At 41.0% G+C, this 16,035-nt stretch overlaps 1 protein-coding gene across 1 annotated transcript; it reads left to right on the top strand.

Moving 5' to 3' along the window:
• Window positions 1-1,391: 1,391 nt before the first annotated feature.
• STARD4 (StAR related lipid transfer domain containing 4) lies at window positions 1,392-14,863 on the top strand. The gene is made up of 6 exons (XM_075262444.1): window positions 1,392-1,414; window positions 4,656-4,769; window positions 10,088-10,137; window positions 11,081-11,207; window positions 12,382-12,496; window positions 13,858-14,863. The coding sequence occupies exons 2-6, from the start codon at window positions 4,665-4,667 to the stop codon at window positions 14,085-14,087; spliced, it is 627 nt and encodes a 208-aa protein (XP_075118545.1). The 5' UTR covers window positions 1,392-1,414; window positions 4,656-4,664; the 3' UTR covers window positions 14,088-14,863.
• Window positions 14,864-16,035: the final 1,172 nt, after the last annotated feature.

Here is a 16,035-nt window from a genome sequence, read left to right as displayed (position 1 = left end):
CAATGAAAGCACACGGACCCCATAGACTATAATGCTGTCCGTGTGCTTGCCGCGAGATCCCCGCAGGGAACATGTGGACAGGAAAGTACTATCACAATCTTCTTTTATGTTCGCAGGCACATGGCTCGAGTCCTTGCACTCACTATAGGAGCAGATCTGTGTGCACATAGCAGATAACACACAGCACATTACAGGCTGCTCCAATAACACTGCAGGCTCTGAGTAACATATTTGGGCTTTTTTCATTGTAAAAATTTCTTGTAGGCATTTGTTCTGTGAGCTTTTTTTTTTTTTTTTGCCACGTGGGCTTTTTTCTTTTGTGAATATATGTTAGTTTTTTTTTTTCTATGGGAAATTTTAATGTGTTTTTTTTTCCATGTGTTTCCCCCCCCCCCCCCCTTAGAGCCAGTAGACTCACAGCCACAGACCCCCTCCCTCCCTACAGTACATGAATGACATACATAACAGACCCCATCACTGACATGATACGGTGTTGTGTAACGTAAGTGCACAGCTGTGTTATTCCTGTATACATCTATATAGCAGTGCCCTCCCCCGACTCCTGCAATCATCTGCTGTGTCCTATATACAGTTATATAGCAGTGCACTCCCCCTATCTGCTGCGTCCTGTATATGTATATAGCATTGCCCTCCCCCCTCACATAATCTGCTGTGTCCTGTATATACATCTATCTAGCATTGCCCTCCCCCTCACATAATCTGCTGTGTCCTGTATACATCTATCTAGCATTGCCCTCCCCCTGCCATCATCTTCTGTGTCCTGTATATACATCTATCTAGCATTGCCCACCCCCTCACATAATCTGCTGTGTCCTGTATATACATCTATATAGCAGTGCCCTCCCCCGCCTCCTGCAATCATCTGCTGTGTCCTATATACAGTTATATAACAGTGCCCTCCCCTATCTACTGTCCTGTATACATCTATATAGCATTGCTCACCCCGTCACATTAATCTGCTGTGCCCTGTATTCATCTATATAGCATTGCCCACCCCCTGCCATCATCTTCTGTGTCCTGTAAATACATCTATATAGCATTGCCCACCCCCTGCCATCATCTTCTGTGTCCTGTATATAAATCTATATAGCAGTGCCCACCCCCTATCCGCTGCGTCCTGTATACATCTACATAACATTACCCTCCCCTCCTCCTGCTATCCTCTGATGTCCTGTATACAGCTACGTATATGACACTGTTCACATCACACACAGATGCTTCAATGACTCACAGCTCAGTGGGCGGAGCTATTCTTCAGCTCTCTTCTGATAGGTTGTGGCGCTCGGTCTTGTTACACCCTATGAATGACTCTTCGCTGCTATTGGCTAGTAGTGAAACTGCTGATCCCGAGCACAGTCTGCGTTGGCCGTCCGGAGGGAGAGGATCTCGCAGGGTGAGTGCCGGGGACATTGGGCTACTTGGTATTGCTTCCTATGGCTGGTACCCGGGATGCTGTAAGCGCCTCATCACAGCCTGGCTGGGTCTTGTGGTTCTACAATAGGTTGTAATTGACTTTTCCCCAGGCTAAGGTCAGATGATGCGGAGGTTGGGCTGTTACTAATGGTCTGCATACAAACACTGCTGGCCCCGTGCGTGTAGCCATGTGCCTGCCTGTGTCACTGCTTGTTATACAGACATATTATTATGGGTATGGATTAATCGTTATCTGTAATCAGTATCATCTGCTGCATCCTTGTCCTTTATACATCAGACTTGGTCGCTTACGATAAAGTTGGTCCTCCAGGTCCTCAGTACCAGATCGGTAACAGTCTGACCCCTAGCATCTCCCACCATTGTATGTTTGATGGGTCGCATCAGTTCTCTTCAGTGCTTACATGTTTCTGACTACTTACATGACGCAGGCTATTGCAGCTTTGTCATTCAGGCCATGTTCACATTTAGTGTCTCAGATCCATATGAAATTACAGGACAAAAACTGATGTTGGCCCCTTATAGTCAGTGTGGCTCCTCGGGCTCCGCTCTTGTCAGTCCTAGAATAGATCCGTTTTTCCATTCTTTTTTTCCTTCGATGGACCAGATAAATGGAGAGCTAAGCATAGACGTTACTGTAACGCTATTGGATTGGGATACAGATGCAATACTCTGCACCTCCACTACTATATACAGTATGTGTGTAAATAGGCAAGGTAAACATTGAAGAATCTGTAGTTATTGCAGCAAGTGATCGGCGGGGGTGACGAGAGTCAGACCCTAATAGGTTTGTTATTAGAAGGATTTTCCATCCCCAAATATATTTTTGATACTGATTGACCTATGCACAGGATAGATGACCAGTATCTGATCTGTGGGGGCACTATAGGTGGACCTTAGGCCGGTTTCACACGATTGCGGCCGTGTTCAGTGTGATATCTGTCTATTTCATGGATAGCACACTGACTCATTCATTTCAATGGGCACACCACCGTGAATGTAACGGTCCCATGTGTGGGCCTACAGTCTGGGTTGTAAAATATAAAACATATCCTATTCCTGACCTATTTTGCGGCTCTTGTTTCCGTAGCTCCTATTAATTTAATGAAAGGGGCTACAGAACCACAGTCCATGCATGGGAGGCACATGGGGTACGTCCACCGTGCGCTGCCCGTGCTTTTAATACACAGCTGGCCAGTTGCACCATGGTCGTCTCCAACCGGCCTTACAAAGCTCTACTGATCTGGCTGCCAGAACTTATAGTTTTGAACTGGCATCCAAAGCAGCTCTGTTCCTTTCAAGTAATCGAAGTGGAACCAGAACCAAGATCTACATCAGTTTGGAACTGTTGTAGATTTCCAGTATAAATTACTCCAAAAAAACATCCCCACCCCGCTCACATACACAGTGTGGAAAGTGAGGCACAGAACAGGGTTTGTGGTGCAAGATTACATCTTAATGGTGAGTGATCTGACTATACAGAAGAAAGGAAGACTTGTCATATATATATATATATATATATATATATATATATATATATATATATATAGGGGGGGGATACACACATATATGTATATGTATTCCCCCCTCTATCAGTATGTCTTTGGAGTGAGGGAGAAAACCCACACAAACACAAGGAGAACATACAAACTCCTTACAGATGTTGTCTTTAGCAGGATTCAAACCCAGGACTCCAGTGCTGCAATGCTAACCATTGAGCCACCGTGTTGCATTAGACTTGTGATACTGGTGGCAACTTATAGTGTATAGAATGCTAGGATGATGATGATGATGGCAGCATCCAAGACCCTACCCCGTATAATGGATTGCTAAGGTGTTTTAATGTTTCCTGTGCTTTTAATTAAAGCAGAAACATATGGTTGTGGCTACAAACCCATGAAACAATGCAGGGATGATCATCTTTTTATGAATATGCAAATCAGCCTGTGAGTGCATCGGGGGCGGACCTGATTCACCTCCCGACTGCAACAAGTGCTCCGGCTCTCTTTTGGAAATTGTTCCCAACGTTGGTCCCTTAGCTTTGAGTTATGTTTTCATTTGGATATATCTATAAAATTACACCCCTTCCCCGAGGCACTTGCTGCTGACACCTTTGTTTGTTTTTTTTTATTCTGGTGCACACAGGCCTTGGGTTAGTTTCTTTTTCTCACTGTGTGCATATTGGCAGGGAATACAATGTGATGAGTGTAGGTTGTGTACGTGTTTGGCTACTGCCTGGGTATCTGCCAGATGACTCTTCTCATCTAGGTGTGTCCTCCATTGATTACTCCATCATTTTTAATAATAGGATTTCAACCAGCCAGCAATAGATTACTATTATAAGGCTCAGTTTATACAAGGAGACTCCTGCATAGTAATTCAAACACATTTTTGGAGCTTTTAGAGCAGATTTAAAGCATGAATTTAGCTTGCAGCCAATAGGATATGTAGAAAAATGTCATATCTATCATGGGTCCTTTGTAAGTAGAAGGCACGATGGTAGTGACAGTAGAGACTTTGTCCTTTCTGGTGGGACAGTGGCGATATTCTCAATCACACTCTCACCTGCATGTACATATGTGAAATACCCTGAAAAAGGCTACATGTGGAGTTCCTGTGGCTCAGTAAGTCTATGTTCATACTATACTTAGGGCTGTAGATTCAGTTGATGCTATTGTGACTCTGACTCCTTTGTTTTTGCACACTATGACTCTTTGATAAATAGCTGACTGTTTTTGAATAAATTATTATAAACTAATTATTTATATACAATAAAAAAGCAAATGGCTTTGAATTTTAAGATGCCGTTCACATAGTGGAAAATGAAGAGGAATTCAAGCCTCGGATTCCTCTTCGTTTTCTGTCCACTGGTTCCCTGACCAATGGGTCTACTCAGCAGGGAGTCTCAAGCCTCCTTATTTATCCTGCTCCGATTTCTGTCTCACGTTATAAACAGTGGGAGGCAGAATCTGGGTGGAATCTGCCATCGATTTGGGAATGGAATCTGCTGTTGTTTAGATGTAAAGGCACTGTGCTGCTCACTCGTCCTATTCTTGATGGTGGCCGTTGTAGGTACTGCAACAGTGTTCCATCTTGTCATAGATTGGGATGCTATTTTGATATTATTAAGTAAAATATTAGAATGTAATTTTACTACTCACCCCAAGTTTTGTATGTTTACCCTTATATTTTCTTTATTTTAGTTTAGAAAAATGGTGGACCAAATTGATGTACAGTCTATGTCAACAAAACTGCAGAACACATTGATCCAGTACCATAACATTCCAGACGATGCATGGAGCGTGGCTAAGAAATCAGTAAGTGGCTTCAAGATTTTTGCCTTTATTTTATGTTGTTATATTGGTTGGTAAAAATTAGTCCTTTTTTTCTTGAGCAGAACAGGTTCTTACTACAAGGGGTGGTAGACACCTATATAAGATAAGATAAGATAAGATAATCCTTTAATAGTCCCACAATGGGGAAATTTCAGTGATACAGTTTCATAGATGGTACAGTAGTATATAACAAGAGAGAAAACACATACAAGCTCATGGCAGATAGAGATATCTACAGAAAAGCAAAAAGTCCAGACATAAAGTACCTGTAATCTGATGTGATTTGGCAGAGCTGCAGTGTAAAGCAGAGCAATGGGGTGAGGCACAACATGGCTTAAACATAAGCTACAGTAACAGATCCAATGCAGCAGGGATAAAACGTAAAGCTTAGGCCCCTTTCACATCTGCGTACGGTATACCAGCACTTTTATAAGTTCGGTATAAGCAGCACTTTTCTCGCCGTATGTTTCGTGTGGACACCGGATGGAAACCGCACAGAATCTATTATAGTCTGTGGGGTCAGCAGCAGCACTATGGAAAAGACTGTCTCTACCTGAGCATAAAGTGCAAACTACACAAGTCTCTCTAATGACTACCTATGTGGAAGGGAGCAATATGTTTAAGGGAAGTTTGCACTACGGGATCAACACTACTGGCCCCACATACCATAGTGATCGAATAACAGACCCATCTTGTTGATATTCTGCCTTGAACTATTATTATGAACACTGATCTGAACACAACACAGAGCCAAGCTCAGGACACTAAGTCTGAATAATTGCCCCATTCACAACCCTAGGCCAGCAAGGTTATTTCCATTAAACCCTTCACTATCCTAGAAAACTAAAAATGGCACCGTTGACACATTTACTGCCCTACCCTACAAGAAATATCTGTTGTTGCCCCTTAAAGTGGACCTGCATACATTATCATTATCGAATAGGCATGTCATCCTAAACATTTTGGTGTTTTGCTTTTCCAAATCCTTTCAGCCATTGCAAAGACATAAGCCCTTTTAGTATTGATGCAGATTTGGGTATAGTCGCCAAGTGGGTGGTAACACTGTTGAGGTAGTGACCTCCGCCAGAATACGGGTCACTTCCAGTGGTCAGTCACCTGCTCCAAATCAATCATGCATGTGCGCGCTTGCTAAGAGAGACTCTGACACAAGGTGGTTCAGTTTCAATCTCAGGCCATGCTGGATGCTCTGGCTGCTCACACAGTACTGAGGTTTATTGAGGAAGTTACAGTTTTTATACAGGAATGCAAGAAAGATAAGATAACGGCAGGCTGTAAGCATATACGTCTTGTATCCGAATTCACTGGCGATCAGTCATTGGCTCTTAAATTTCAACATCTTTTAGCTTTCGAGTTCCCAGGAAATGATACTGTCTTTCTTGTAAACCACATGACGATCATCTGCGTCAGCATCTGGGTGTGGTACTGGATACAGGCGCCATCTTAATGTATAAACGTTGCACAAAGAAAAATATAATTTCTTAAGCAGTATAAAGCATGTATAAAAATAAGAATGGACATGGTCTACCTTCACATTCCCCCCTAAATTATATTTTTCTTTCCCTGAAATTTCTACACAGTGTTATCGGGAATGTGAGTACAACATTCTTCACCAATCATGGAGCAGACTCCACCTCTTTCTGCTGTGATCATATCTATAGCTAGTCGGGTTTGGAGAGAGGAGGAGGGTGTGGTAGAGTTTTCCATGCAGAAGTCAGAGCCAAATATGCCTAGTTTGACTCCAGATGTTTCATTGGCAGTAAAACAGGTACAGTTACCAGCATGTATATACACATGACCTTAATAGTCCCCCCTTGAAACAGCTCCAGACAAAGGGAATGCAGAGTGGGATGTCTGTCCCTATCTCTCACTACTGGACTGTAAGGAAATACCCTTCACATCTTATAAAAAGCATATACATTGACTATTGTCAGACCTATAAACAATATGAATATAATAACTATAGAAACATAACAGAAGTATAAGTTCAGATATATCCAACAGTCTTCAAATTTCCTCTTCTCAAGGTCCATATCCTCTAACAGTTTATTGTCCCATTTATTTTCAAGAACATCATCAAGTGGGCGAAGGTTTAAGGTTTTCCTTATACTCTCACAGCTATACTGACGATCAACAGGAACCGGAAGTGACCATTGAATCTCATATATCTCCTTATCACCATCCAATCTTTGGGTTTCAGTTTATAAGTTCCTTCCACTGACTTAGAATCTGGAGGGGAAAGGGGAAAAACTCGAGAATAAACATTAATCATATGTCTTTGATGATTCGTCACATAGTCAGTCAGCACAACATATTATATCTGGAACATTTATAAGAAATACAATCCAAAGACAGGGCTAAATATCAATTTTCCTCTTTTCAACTTAGTGTGAAACACACTGCATACTTATGGACAATAGATTCAGGTAACCAATAATGACACGCGTAGACACGTCTGCCTCAGAACTAGTGGACTTTGTACACGGTCTGTTTGTGATGGTTTTTCCCCACCAGATATGCCCCAAGCCATCCTGAAGGGAGACAACTACACACAAGCACGTACTCATACCGTCTCACTGTATATACTCAACCTGCAATCTCTGGAACAGGTACAAGGGCTTCAGGCCTGGCTCTCTGGCCTAGCACATGCCATGCAGGCTCACATATATATCTGACTATAGTGATGCTAAATCCTGCAGATGCCCATCCTCCGCTCACCAGGTCACACATGGCTACTTCTAAACAGTACACTTAGTAAGAAGCTGCTTATGCCATAAGTGGGAACAATGTTCTCAGTACATACTCTCTTACCACCGGACACCAGGACTTGTACATCTAGTTGGCTAGTATATTCTAATTTCCATCAACACTAAAAGGTCTTATATCTTTGGAATGGCTGAACAGATTTTGATAAAGAAAACTCTAAAATGTTTATGGTCAGCAGCTATCAGATGTCATTGGGTTTTCAGACCTGATGACAGATCCCTTTTAAGCCATCTTCAGCTGCCAGTAATAATAGGCTTTATCTCCTAAGGTAAGTGTCAGTATATCCTGAAGATAAACATAATGAATGGTCTTCTATTGCTGTATAATCTCTAGTCTACCTAGCTGGAAAAAAAAAATTCTTGATTGCAGAAATGGGAACAAAAAAAAAAATTAGTTTTGAAGTCACAAAAATCTCTGTTGCCTTAGGCCCCGTTCACAAGGGGAGCAGATTTTGGCCCCGAGAGTGACGCGTCACTCTCGGGCCAAAATGCGCCTGTCATGACTTTCGTGGCTTCCCCCTCCAGAGTAGGCTCAAATGAATGGGCCCAGTCCGGAGGGTGCGGACGCCGGGGCTGAATCAGCTGCAGAGTCCGCCTCAAGAAAGGACACCTTGTTTCCTTTTTCAACATGCCACTCACGGAAAAAAGTAGCCTGTCGGTCTACATAGACCTCCATTGTGAGGAGGCGAATTACGACATGGATTTAACGCCATAATCCGTCCCCTCTTGCCCCGTGTGAACGGGGCCTTAGCTTCCCTATAGAGTAATAGAAGTCCACTTTCTTTCATTGTATATAGTAGCTAATATGCTCCTGTAGGTAGTCTACATATAAAGCTTGTTGTGTGGAGGTAGTTTTACGCTATTACTTTCCATGTATTTTTTTGGCGCTGTGTCTTGTCCCTTCTTTTTACATACTATAGGTTTTAGCATTCCGTCTTGCTTTTTTTCTGACAGGTGCGAATATTTCGCTATCCCCATAGTCACCTGTCTCGGATAAACTTTGCCCACTTTCTTGCTAATCAGAGATTAAGAAAAGATTTTGAGTCTGGAGTCTGACCGCGACCTGTATCCTAGTAGTCATAAATACATTGTAAATGTGCTAGCTCATGTTATTTCATTATATTCATGCGCTGGATATACCGACCCTGTAAAGGATTGCTCTACTAGTTTAATAAGATGATGCAGGTATACCTGTTTAGTTTGTTATGTGATTCGCCAAAACACCATCTATGGTCCCCTGTTTCTATGTGTATAAGACTGACAAAGATAGTTACTTTGCTACTTTTGCCAGTCCTACGTGGCTCTATTTAAATGGGGGTTACATGACCCCCTTTCTCATGATCATTGGTGGTCCTAGCAGTGAGATCCCCAGTGATCAGACACTTACCTATCCTATAGATTGGTGATAAGCTAGGATTCTGCGAAAACCTCTTTAACAATTTCTTGTCTAAGGATTACTGGTTAAAGATTTACTTATAGTTCTGATTATTCAGTTACCCAGAGTATAATCTGAATTAGGTCGTAAAGTTCACCGGTGAATAGGTGAGCTTCAGTCCACATCACTTTTCAATTCTTTTTTTAAATTTTATAACAATCTGGGGTGAGATGTGATTTATGTACGGCATAGAGACCGATCCCACAAGCTAGATAGTCAGCGCACCAAGAAATGTGCTGTTTTTGGTACCATCAGGCCCGTTACTTGGAAAACACCAGTATGGTCGCCCAGGGATCATTATAGATTATTGTCTAAAGAACAATTAGAAATGTCCAGAAAATCCATTTATAATCTGTGTCCAAATGAGGTTGCAAGAGCAGGCCATGCGAGCACGCTGTCTCCATCCTGACTCCCTGCCTAATGCCATTCATCCCTGCCCAGTGTTGCCCACTCTTATAAATTGACTGATATTTGCTGTTTTGTTGCCTCCATCATGGTGTCTTCAGTGATCGGCCCAGAGCAGGCATGGTACTGATGGTCATGGTGAGACCAGGCACATAGACAGCACTGCACATGCGCCGGCCCGGCCTGGTCCTGAAGATTCTGTGGATTGGAGACATCGGGTCGGGGGTAAGCGCACAGGGTGGCAATTCTCATGCTCGCACCACCAGTAACACACACCAGGTGCGCTTCCAACCTCATTGGATAAAGATTAGAAATCGATTTTTTGGGCATCTGCACTTCTTTTCTTAGAGAACACAGGTATGTCTCCTGTGCTAGTAATGGCTCCTCTATACCTTTAAAGACATCTTCACAATACATTTGAACACTACTGTGCATTCAGAATATGTGCTGAGCATTCACATGAAGATCAGTTGAAACCTTTATGCATAAACTTAATGAAAGCTGATGAAAGGATCCAAGTGCAGAAGGTATATATGTACAGTATATAGTGTTTCCATTATTGTATAACCCCTGTTTGCTTTGCATGATAACATCTCAATCCAGCAGGCTGTATTCTGTTATCTGATCTTTGACTTGTTTGCACTAGCACTATTGACCATGACTTTTCTGGTTTGCAGAGTGACGTGACCGTGTGGCGCAAACCCTCTGAAGAATTTGGTGGTTGCCTGTGAGTGTCTAAAAAGTCTATTCATTTTATAAATCATCAATGCAATTTTTATTATTAAAATCTTTATTCATTTTCTAAATACAGTTTTACAACTCTGGATATATCAACAGGATTCAGGTTGGAAAGGGGGAAAGTTTACAAAATTTGGAAAGAAAGCAGTAATGAAGCAATGACCTTTCTACCACACACATTAATGACATAAAGACTCAGTAGGGGAAGATTTATCCAGACTGGCATTTAGTACACCAGTCTTGATAATCCTTATGCCGCTGGAGGATGTGCTTTATTTCTGCAAGTAGCTGGTGTAGATTTTAAGGCATTATTTGCTGATATAAATTAAAATGAATCTGATCGTGCCATTGGCCCTGCCCACAGGAAAGTGGCAAAGGTGGCGCAAAAACTGGTGTTTAAGTATTGACTCTTTCGTTTCATAAAATTAGCATGGACGAATAATATTCTAAGAATTATCAAACAATTTTTACAAACATAAAATTTTGAGATGAGCGAGTACTATTCGAATCAGCCGATCCGAACAGCACGCTCGCATAGAAATGAATGGACGTAGCCGGCACGCGGGGGGTTAAGCGGCCGGCCGCCGTCAAAGCGGAAGTACCAGGTGCATCCATTCATTTCTATGGAGCGTGCTGTTCGGATCGGCTGATCCGAACAGTACTCGTTGATCTCTAATAAAATTGAATATAAAGAAAAATACAGACCTCTCCTGCTTGTTGTAGTAGATTATTGTGAATATAATAATACATTCAGTATGCATGACATTAATTGTGGGCCATTCATTAGTCCAGAATCTGCCGGCAGAGGAGTCCGAATCGATCTGTGCCGATTGGCGATTTTTAGTTAGATGTAGCTGCAAATGTACACGTGGTTGTATGTCAAGGCTCCTTTGCATTTTTTTTTAAAGCCCAGTTTTGTTTTTTTGTTACAGCTACAAAGTGGAGGGGGTTGTGAAAGATGTCACAAACAGAATTGTTGACTACATCCGACCAGGACCTTACAGGCTAAAGTGGGACAGCCTGATGACCACAATGGATATCATCAAAGATTTCCAACAGGTATTTTTGGCAATACATGTCTACCAATCCTGCATTCACTCACGGTATTAAGCCCTGTCTTCTGGATATGCTGCATTACTAGTGAAATATATTTCCCTGACAGTTCTGGTTTACCTTTTTGTACAATGAAGTTTTAGCCAAGGATCAGAAGGGGCACTATTTGTCCTTAAAGGGGTTTTCCCATGATCCCTATCAAAATTTATAGAAAATTTTAATAATTTGCAAATATAAGAAATTTAAAATTTTGCACAGTTTTTAACATGTTCTCTACTAATCATCCTAGTGGCGACAATCATTTATCATGTCTATTGGCAACCTATCTTGCCATAGAAATAAATGGAAGTGGCCGGCACGCCGACTTTGCCGAAACGGCTGTTTTGAATAGTGTTCGCGCATCTCTAATCATTATGACTTATTATGCATGCCCTCGTAAGAATTCTGGGAAAATAATATGCAAATATGCCTAATTTCCTGAACCCTAGTGACATAATATGGGAATTACACCAAGCCATTAGCGGATGGGATTTCTTTCTTATGGAAGAGTTATTCTTGTTTTGCTTTATTCCAGGTTATGCCATTAGGTTTGAAAAGATGGCAATAGAGCAAGTTCCCCTTTTTTCCCCAATGTTTTCCCCATTTTAGAACCCAAATCATGCATTGATAAACTACTTTGAATTATATAAAGTAATAAAAGTGATACTCACCTTACCGATCACCAGCCGCTTCTCTTCTAATGCCCCTTGGGATTCCTGTTGGTCTCTATGGACTCCAGCAATTATTTGCTGTCACAGGCATGTGCAAGCGTATCATCCTTGGAGGCCAGCTTACAGAGCTCAGCAGGAGACCTGGGGATAGTAACAGAAGCGTACGGCGATCAGTATTACTGTCATTATTTTATACCATTGTAAGTTTTGAAAAACTTTCGATGTTTTGACACATTTTTTGGGGTATGAAATAAATTTTAGAACCTGCACATGCTTATTCTATTGCAGAAATGCTGCAGTAAATCTGTGGCTAAAATAAATCTGACAAATCTACAGCTTAGTTTTCATGTAACATGGGCGTTCCCTAACAGTAAACTAAGTCTGCCGCAGGGATCTTATTGAAGACCAAATCTGTACTTTCTGGCAATGTTCCCAGTAATATATTTGGCTACTTGTCTTTTGCACATTAGGGTTGCTGTGTGATGAGCTACACGACTGCTGGACAACTTTTGAACATCATCTCCCCAAGAGAATTTATAGATTTCTCCACCACCACAAAATACGAAGATGGCCTTTTAACTTGCGGTATAATTTCAGTCTTTTATTCTTGGTGCTCCTTTTTTATTAGCGGTATTGTATTTTGATTTGGATGTCTGGATTCCTGGCTTATGAACCTTTAGACTCACTGTTTATATACGCGTTATGCATACTTTTAGGGATAGTGAAATTTCCTATTGTCAAATTATGTGCAAATTCATGGCAAAATCTATATGGACAATAGACATACAATATGTATACTGTAGGTCATACTGAAATTCTGCACATGGATGGCTGGTTATGGTATTATACAAATCTACTACTGTTTAAAAGTAAACCGTAGATCTTTTTAGTTTTCAGATTCCAAAATTTCCAGCACTACTGAGATCCTAGATTAAATTGAAGGGATATTCCCATTTTACACATTTATGATATATCTACAGTATATACACCTGGACCTTTCTGCAGAACAGAGGACCCGTGTCCTCCATCCAGCCTGGTACTGCATTCAAGAGAAGAATGAGTGGGGAGGCAGCTCCGCAGTGTGTGGGTGCGATTCGCTCGAATCCCATCCACTTTTAAGGAACTGTTAAATGCTGTGTTTTTTTCCAAACCACACCATTTACACCACGTGGGGCCCTGGCCTTACCCCTGGTTCACACTAGTGTATGTATTCTGTCTGGTTAGAGTCCGAATGGAGACCCCACGGACGGAATACAATCGCAATTGCAAGCGCTGTGCTGTCAAAGCACACGGACCCCATAGATTATAATGGGGTCCATGTGCTTGCCGCGCACTGCCCACATGAATGATTTGTGTGGGCAGTGCACGGCAAGCACACAGACCCTATTATTGTCTATGGCGTCCGTGCGCTTTGACAGCACAGCGCTTGCAATTGTATTCCGTCCGTGGGGTCTCCATGCGGACTCTCCCCAGACGGAATACATACGCTAATGTGAACCAACCCTTAACGAGTCACCTATTCCTGTTTTTGGCAAAAAAATTAAAAATGTGTGTACTACAAATCTGCATTTGTGCATTGAAACATGCTCCATGCAGACTTTGTCCTCCCTTCTGCAGACTGTGATGAACAATTTCTTCACTGTAGTCAGTAGTTGGGTGGTAAGATGTGAAGTCCTGCACTAAATATATCTGACTCTTTTTCTCTATCCCAGCATTCTTAGCTTTTTTAGTTTCTACATGAAAATTGAGATTAAAATGGAGAATTGCTCCTAGGCTTGAAAAAAATTGAGATTTTAGTTTTAGGAAAAATTGCCCAGTCCTACCTTGTGTATAGTAAAATCCCTGCATTTATTCTGCTTACACTGAAAGAATTCTGTGTATCTGCCATAATTCCTTATGTAGAAGTTAGCACTGATTTTTAACTAAATTTTTTTTTTCTTATACAGGTGTTAGTATTGAACATGAAGGTGTCAGACCACATTGCGTCCGTGGCTTTAATCACCCCTGCGGCTGGTTCTGCGTACCTCTCCAGAACAATCCCGAGCACAGCTTCCTGACCGGCTACATTCAGACAGACCTGAGAGGAATGCTTCCTCAGAGTACTGTGGACTTTGCTATGGCAGGCTCCTTGGTAAACTTCTACAGCGACCTTAGGAAGGCCTTGAAGAAGTCATAGACTTGAAGCAGAATTCATATACTCTGCACTATTAAAGGATAACCTACAGTGAATGCTTTAGACTAGATGCCTGAAAATTATTATATAGTAATTGCATATTAATATTCCGGAAAGCTAGAATATTTTTAATGAAGATTGCGATTACATATATTTTATGAAATGTATTCTATTTAGCTGAGTGAAATGTATTTTTTATAATTTTGCTCTCATTTGCACATACTGCCGTGTATATACCCAGCTTCATGTTATATGATATATTGGTGCTGTACTTACAGTTTCCATTAGAAAATAAGAGATTAGATCAATATGATACTGTATTCAAAACATGTCTATGACCCCAGGGACCTGTCACCTACGCTGGTGACGTAGCCATCTTGTGACTTAAACCACTGTTCCAGAGTATTCAGCTTATATATGAGTGCTGTGAATGGGTTTTTGTTAGGCGTAATGAATATTGACCGAGTGTTAGTGTTTGTACACAAAAGGCTTATTCAGCTTTGTGCATGTAGCATATATTATATATAACAAAAAGCAAAAAGAATCTGTAAGTTTTGCACAGTTCTACGGCAGATTTTGAGATAGCGAGCGGGATGTTGGATTGTTCTCAGGGGAGATAAGCCATTGCAAAGTTTGGCAGCAGCTATCACCTCCATTCATACTTGGCTGAGCTAAGCCTGCATGTCTATGAGGTAGTTGGGAGGAATAGCTGCCGGCTGACATCTGTCCAAAGTGTTTGGTCCACCATCTGTTCTTTAACTTTGCAGGCAAATTTCCAAAAATGTTAGGCATGCTACACCTTATAATGTTAACTTACCTCTATAGTTATATGATAAGCGTTTCACATTTCATTCTTGCAATATTAATTGTTCCTGATATTTACTTTTGTTTTTAAATTATTTTCAATAATTTATAATCTATATACATGTTCAGACTTGTTGCTAAATGTACTGCAATAGAGATTTAAGAAAAAAATGTTTTATATTTTATTGGGAATATTTTATATTGTATTTTAAATATACAAAAAGACTCCTCTTCGATTAGCGTTGGCCATAATGTGATAAGATTTATTGTCATCGGGTTTTATATATAGGTCTGTGCTGTAAACTTGTTTGTTCAGCGTCTGGATGAGACTTGTGCTGCTTTTTGTTGCAGATTTTGCTGTGGTTTACTTGAGCCCAAACCAGCATTTCTGTAGGTATAATTGATATTCTCTGATTTATAAAAAAAAAACGAAGCGTTTTTGAAATCTTAGCATTTACGCTGCTGATTTTTTTTCCTGCAATGTGTGGATGGGATTAGCCAGAATCCACTTTGCAGGTAATGCAAAACGCAAAGTTTTTGCTTTGGATTTTTTCCTGTGGATTTCAGAATGAAAAGTTCATTTGGGGGTAGAAAACCCTACAAGTCTCATCCAGATGCTGCACAAAGAAACCTGCAGCCCTAACTGACCTGTTGTGGCTTTTCAAGCTGCTCCGTGTCAGTTTATACTTAGCTTCTTCCCCAAGCAGCACACGCGGTGATTCCCCTTTGAATTCCTACACAGGATTTTAGGGAAAATTCACTGCTGATGTTCCACCACTGAGACATGCACATCCCTTGTAGGGGACATAAAAGCATTGAATGGATGTGTAAATTTAATTTTATGGCTGTTCATAGAGTTAGACTTTTAGAGAAAACTTTATTCCCATTTGCAAATGTGCTTTCAGGTCCTCAGGCTCTCCTCAGTGAACCACTGCATGTTATGTTAGTTTTTCCATGTTAGTATTGGGTTTTATTAAATGGTGCAATATATAAGAGAAATTCTAACATTATTGTATAATTTCTATATATTATTTTGCTGTGAATTTTCCATTGGATGCAAGTGACAAAACTAAGGGTCAACTTTGTCGATCGAGTTACAGAAATGAGTTTTTTATGTAAAGTCTGTTTCTAAACCCTTAGATGCCTG

This window comes from Leptodactylus fuscus, chromosome 1 (assembly GCF_031893055.1).
Source record: "Leptodactylus fuscus isolate aLepFus1 chromosome 1, aLepFus1.hap2, whole genome shotgun sequence".
Lineage (NCBI taxonomy): Eukaryota > Metazoa > Chordata > Amphibia > Anura > Leptodactylidae > Leptodactylus > Leptodactylus fuscus.
Note: the sequence above shows the minus strand (reverse complement) of the source record. Positions and strands in the feature narration are given on the sequence as shown.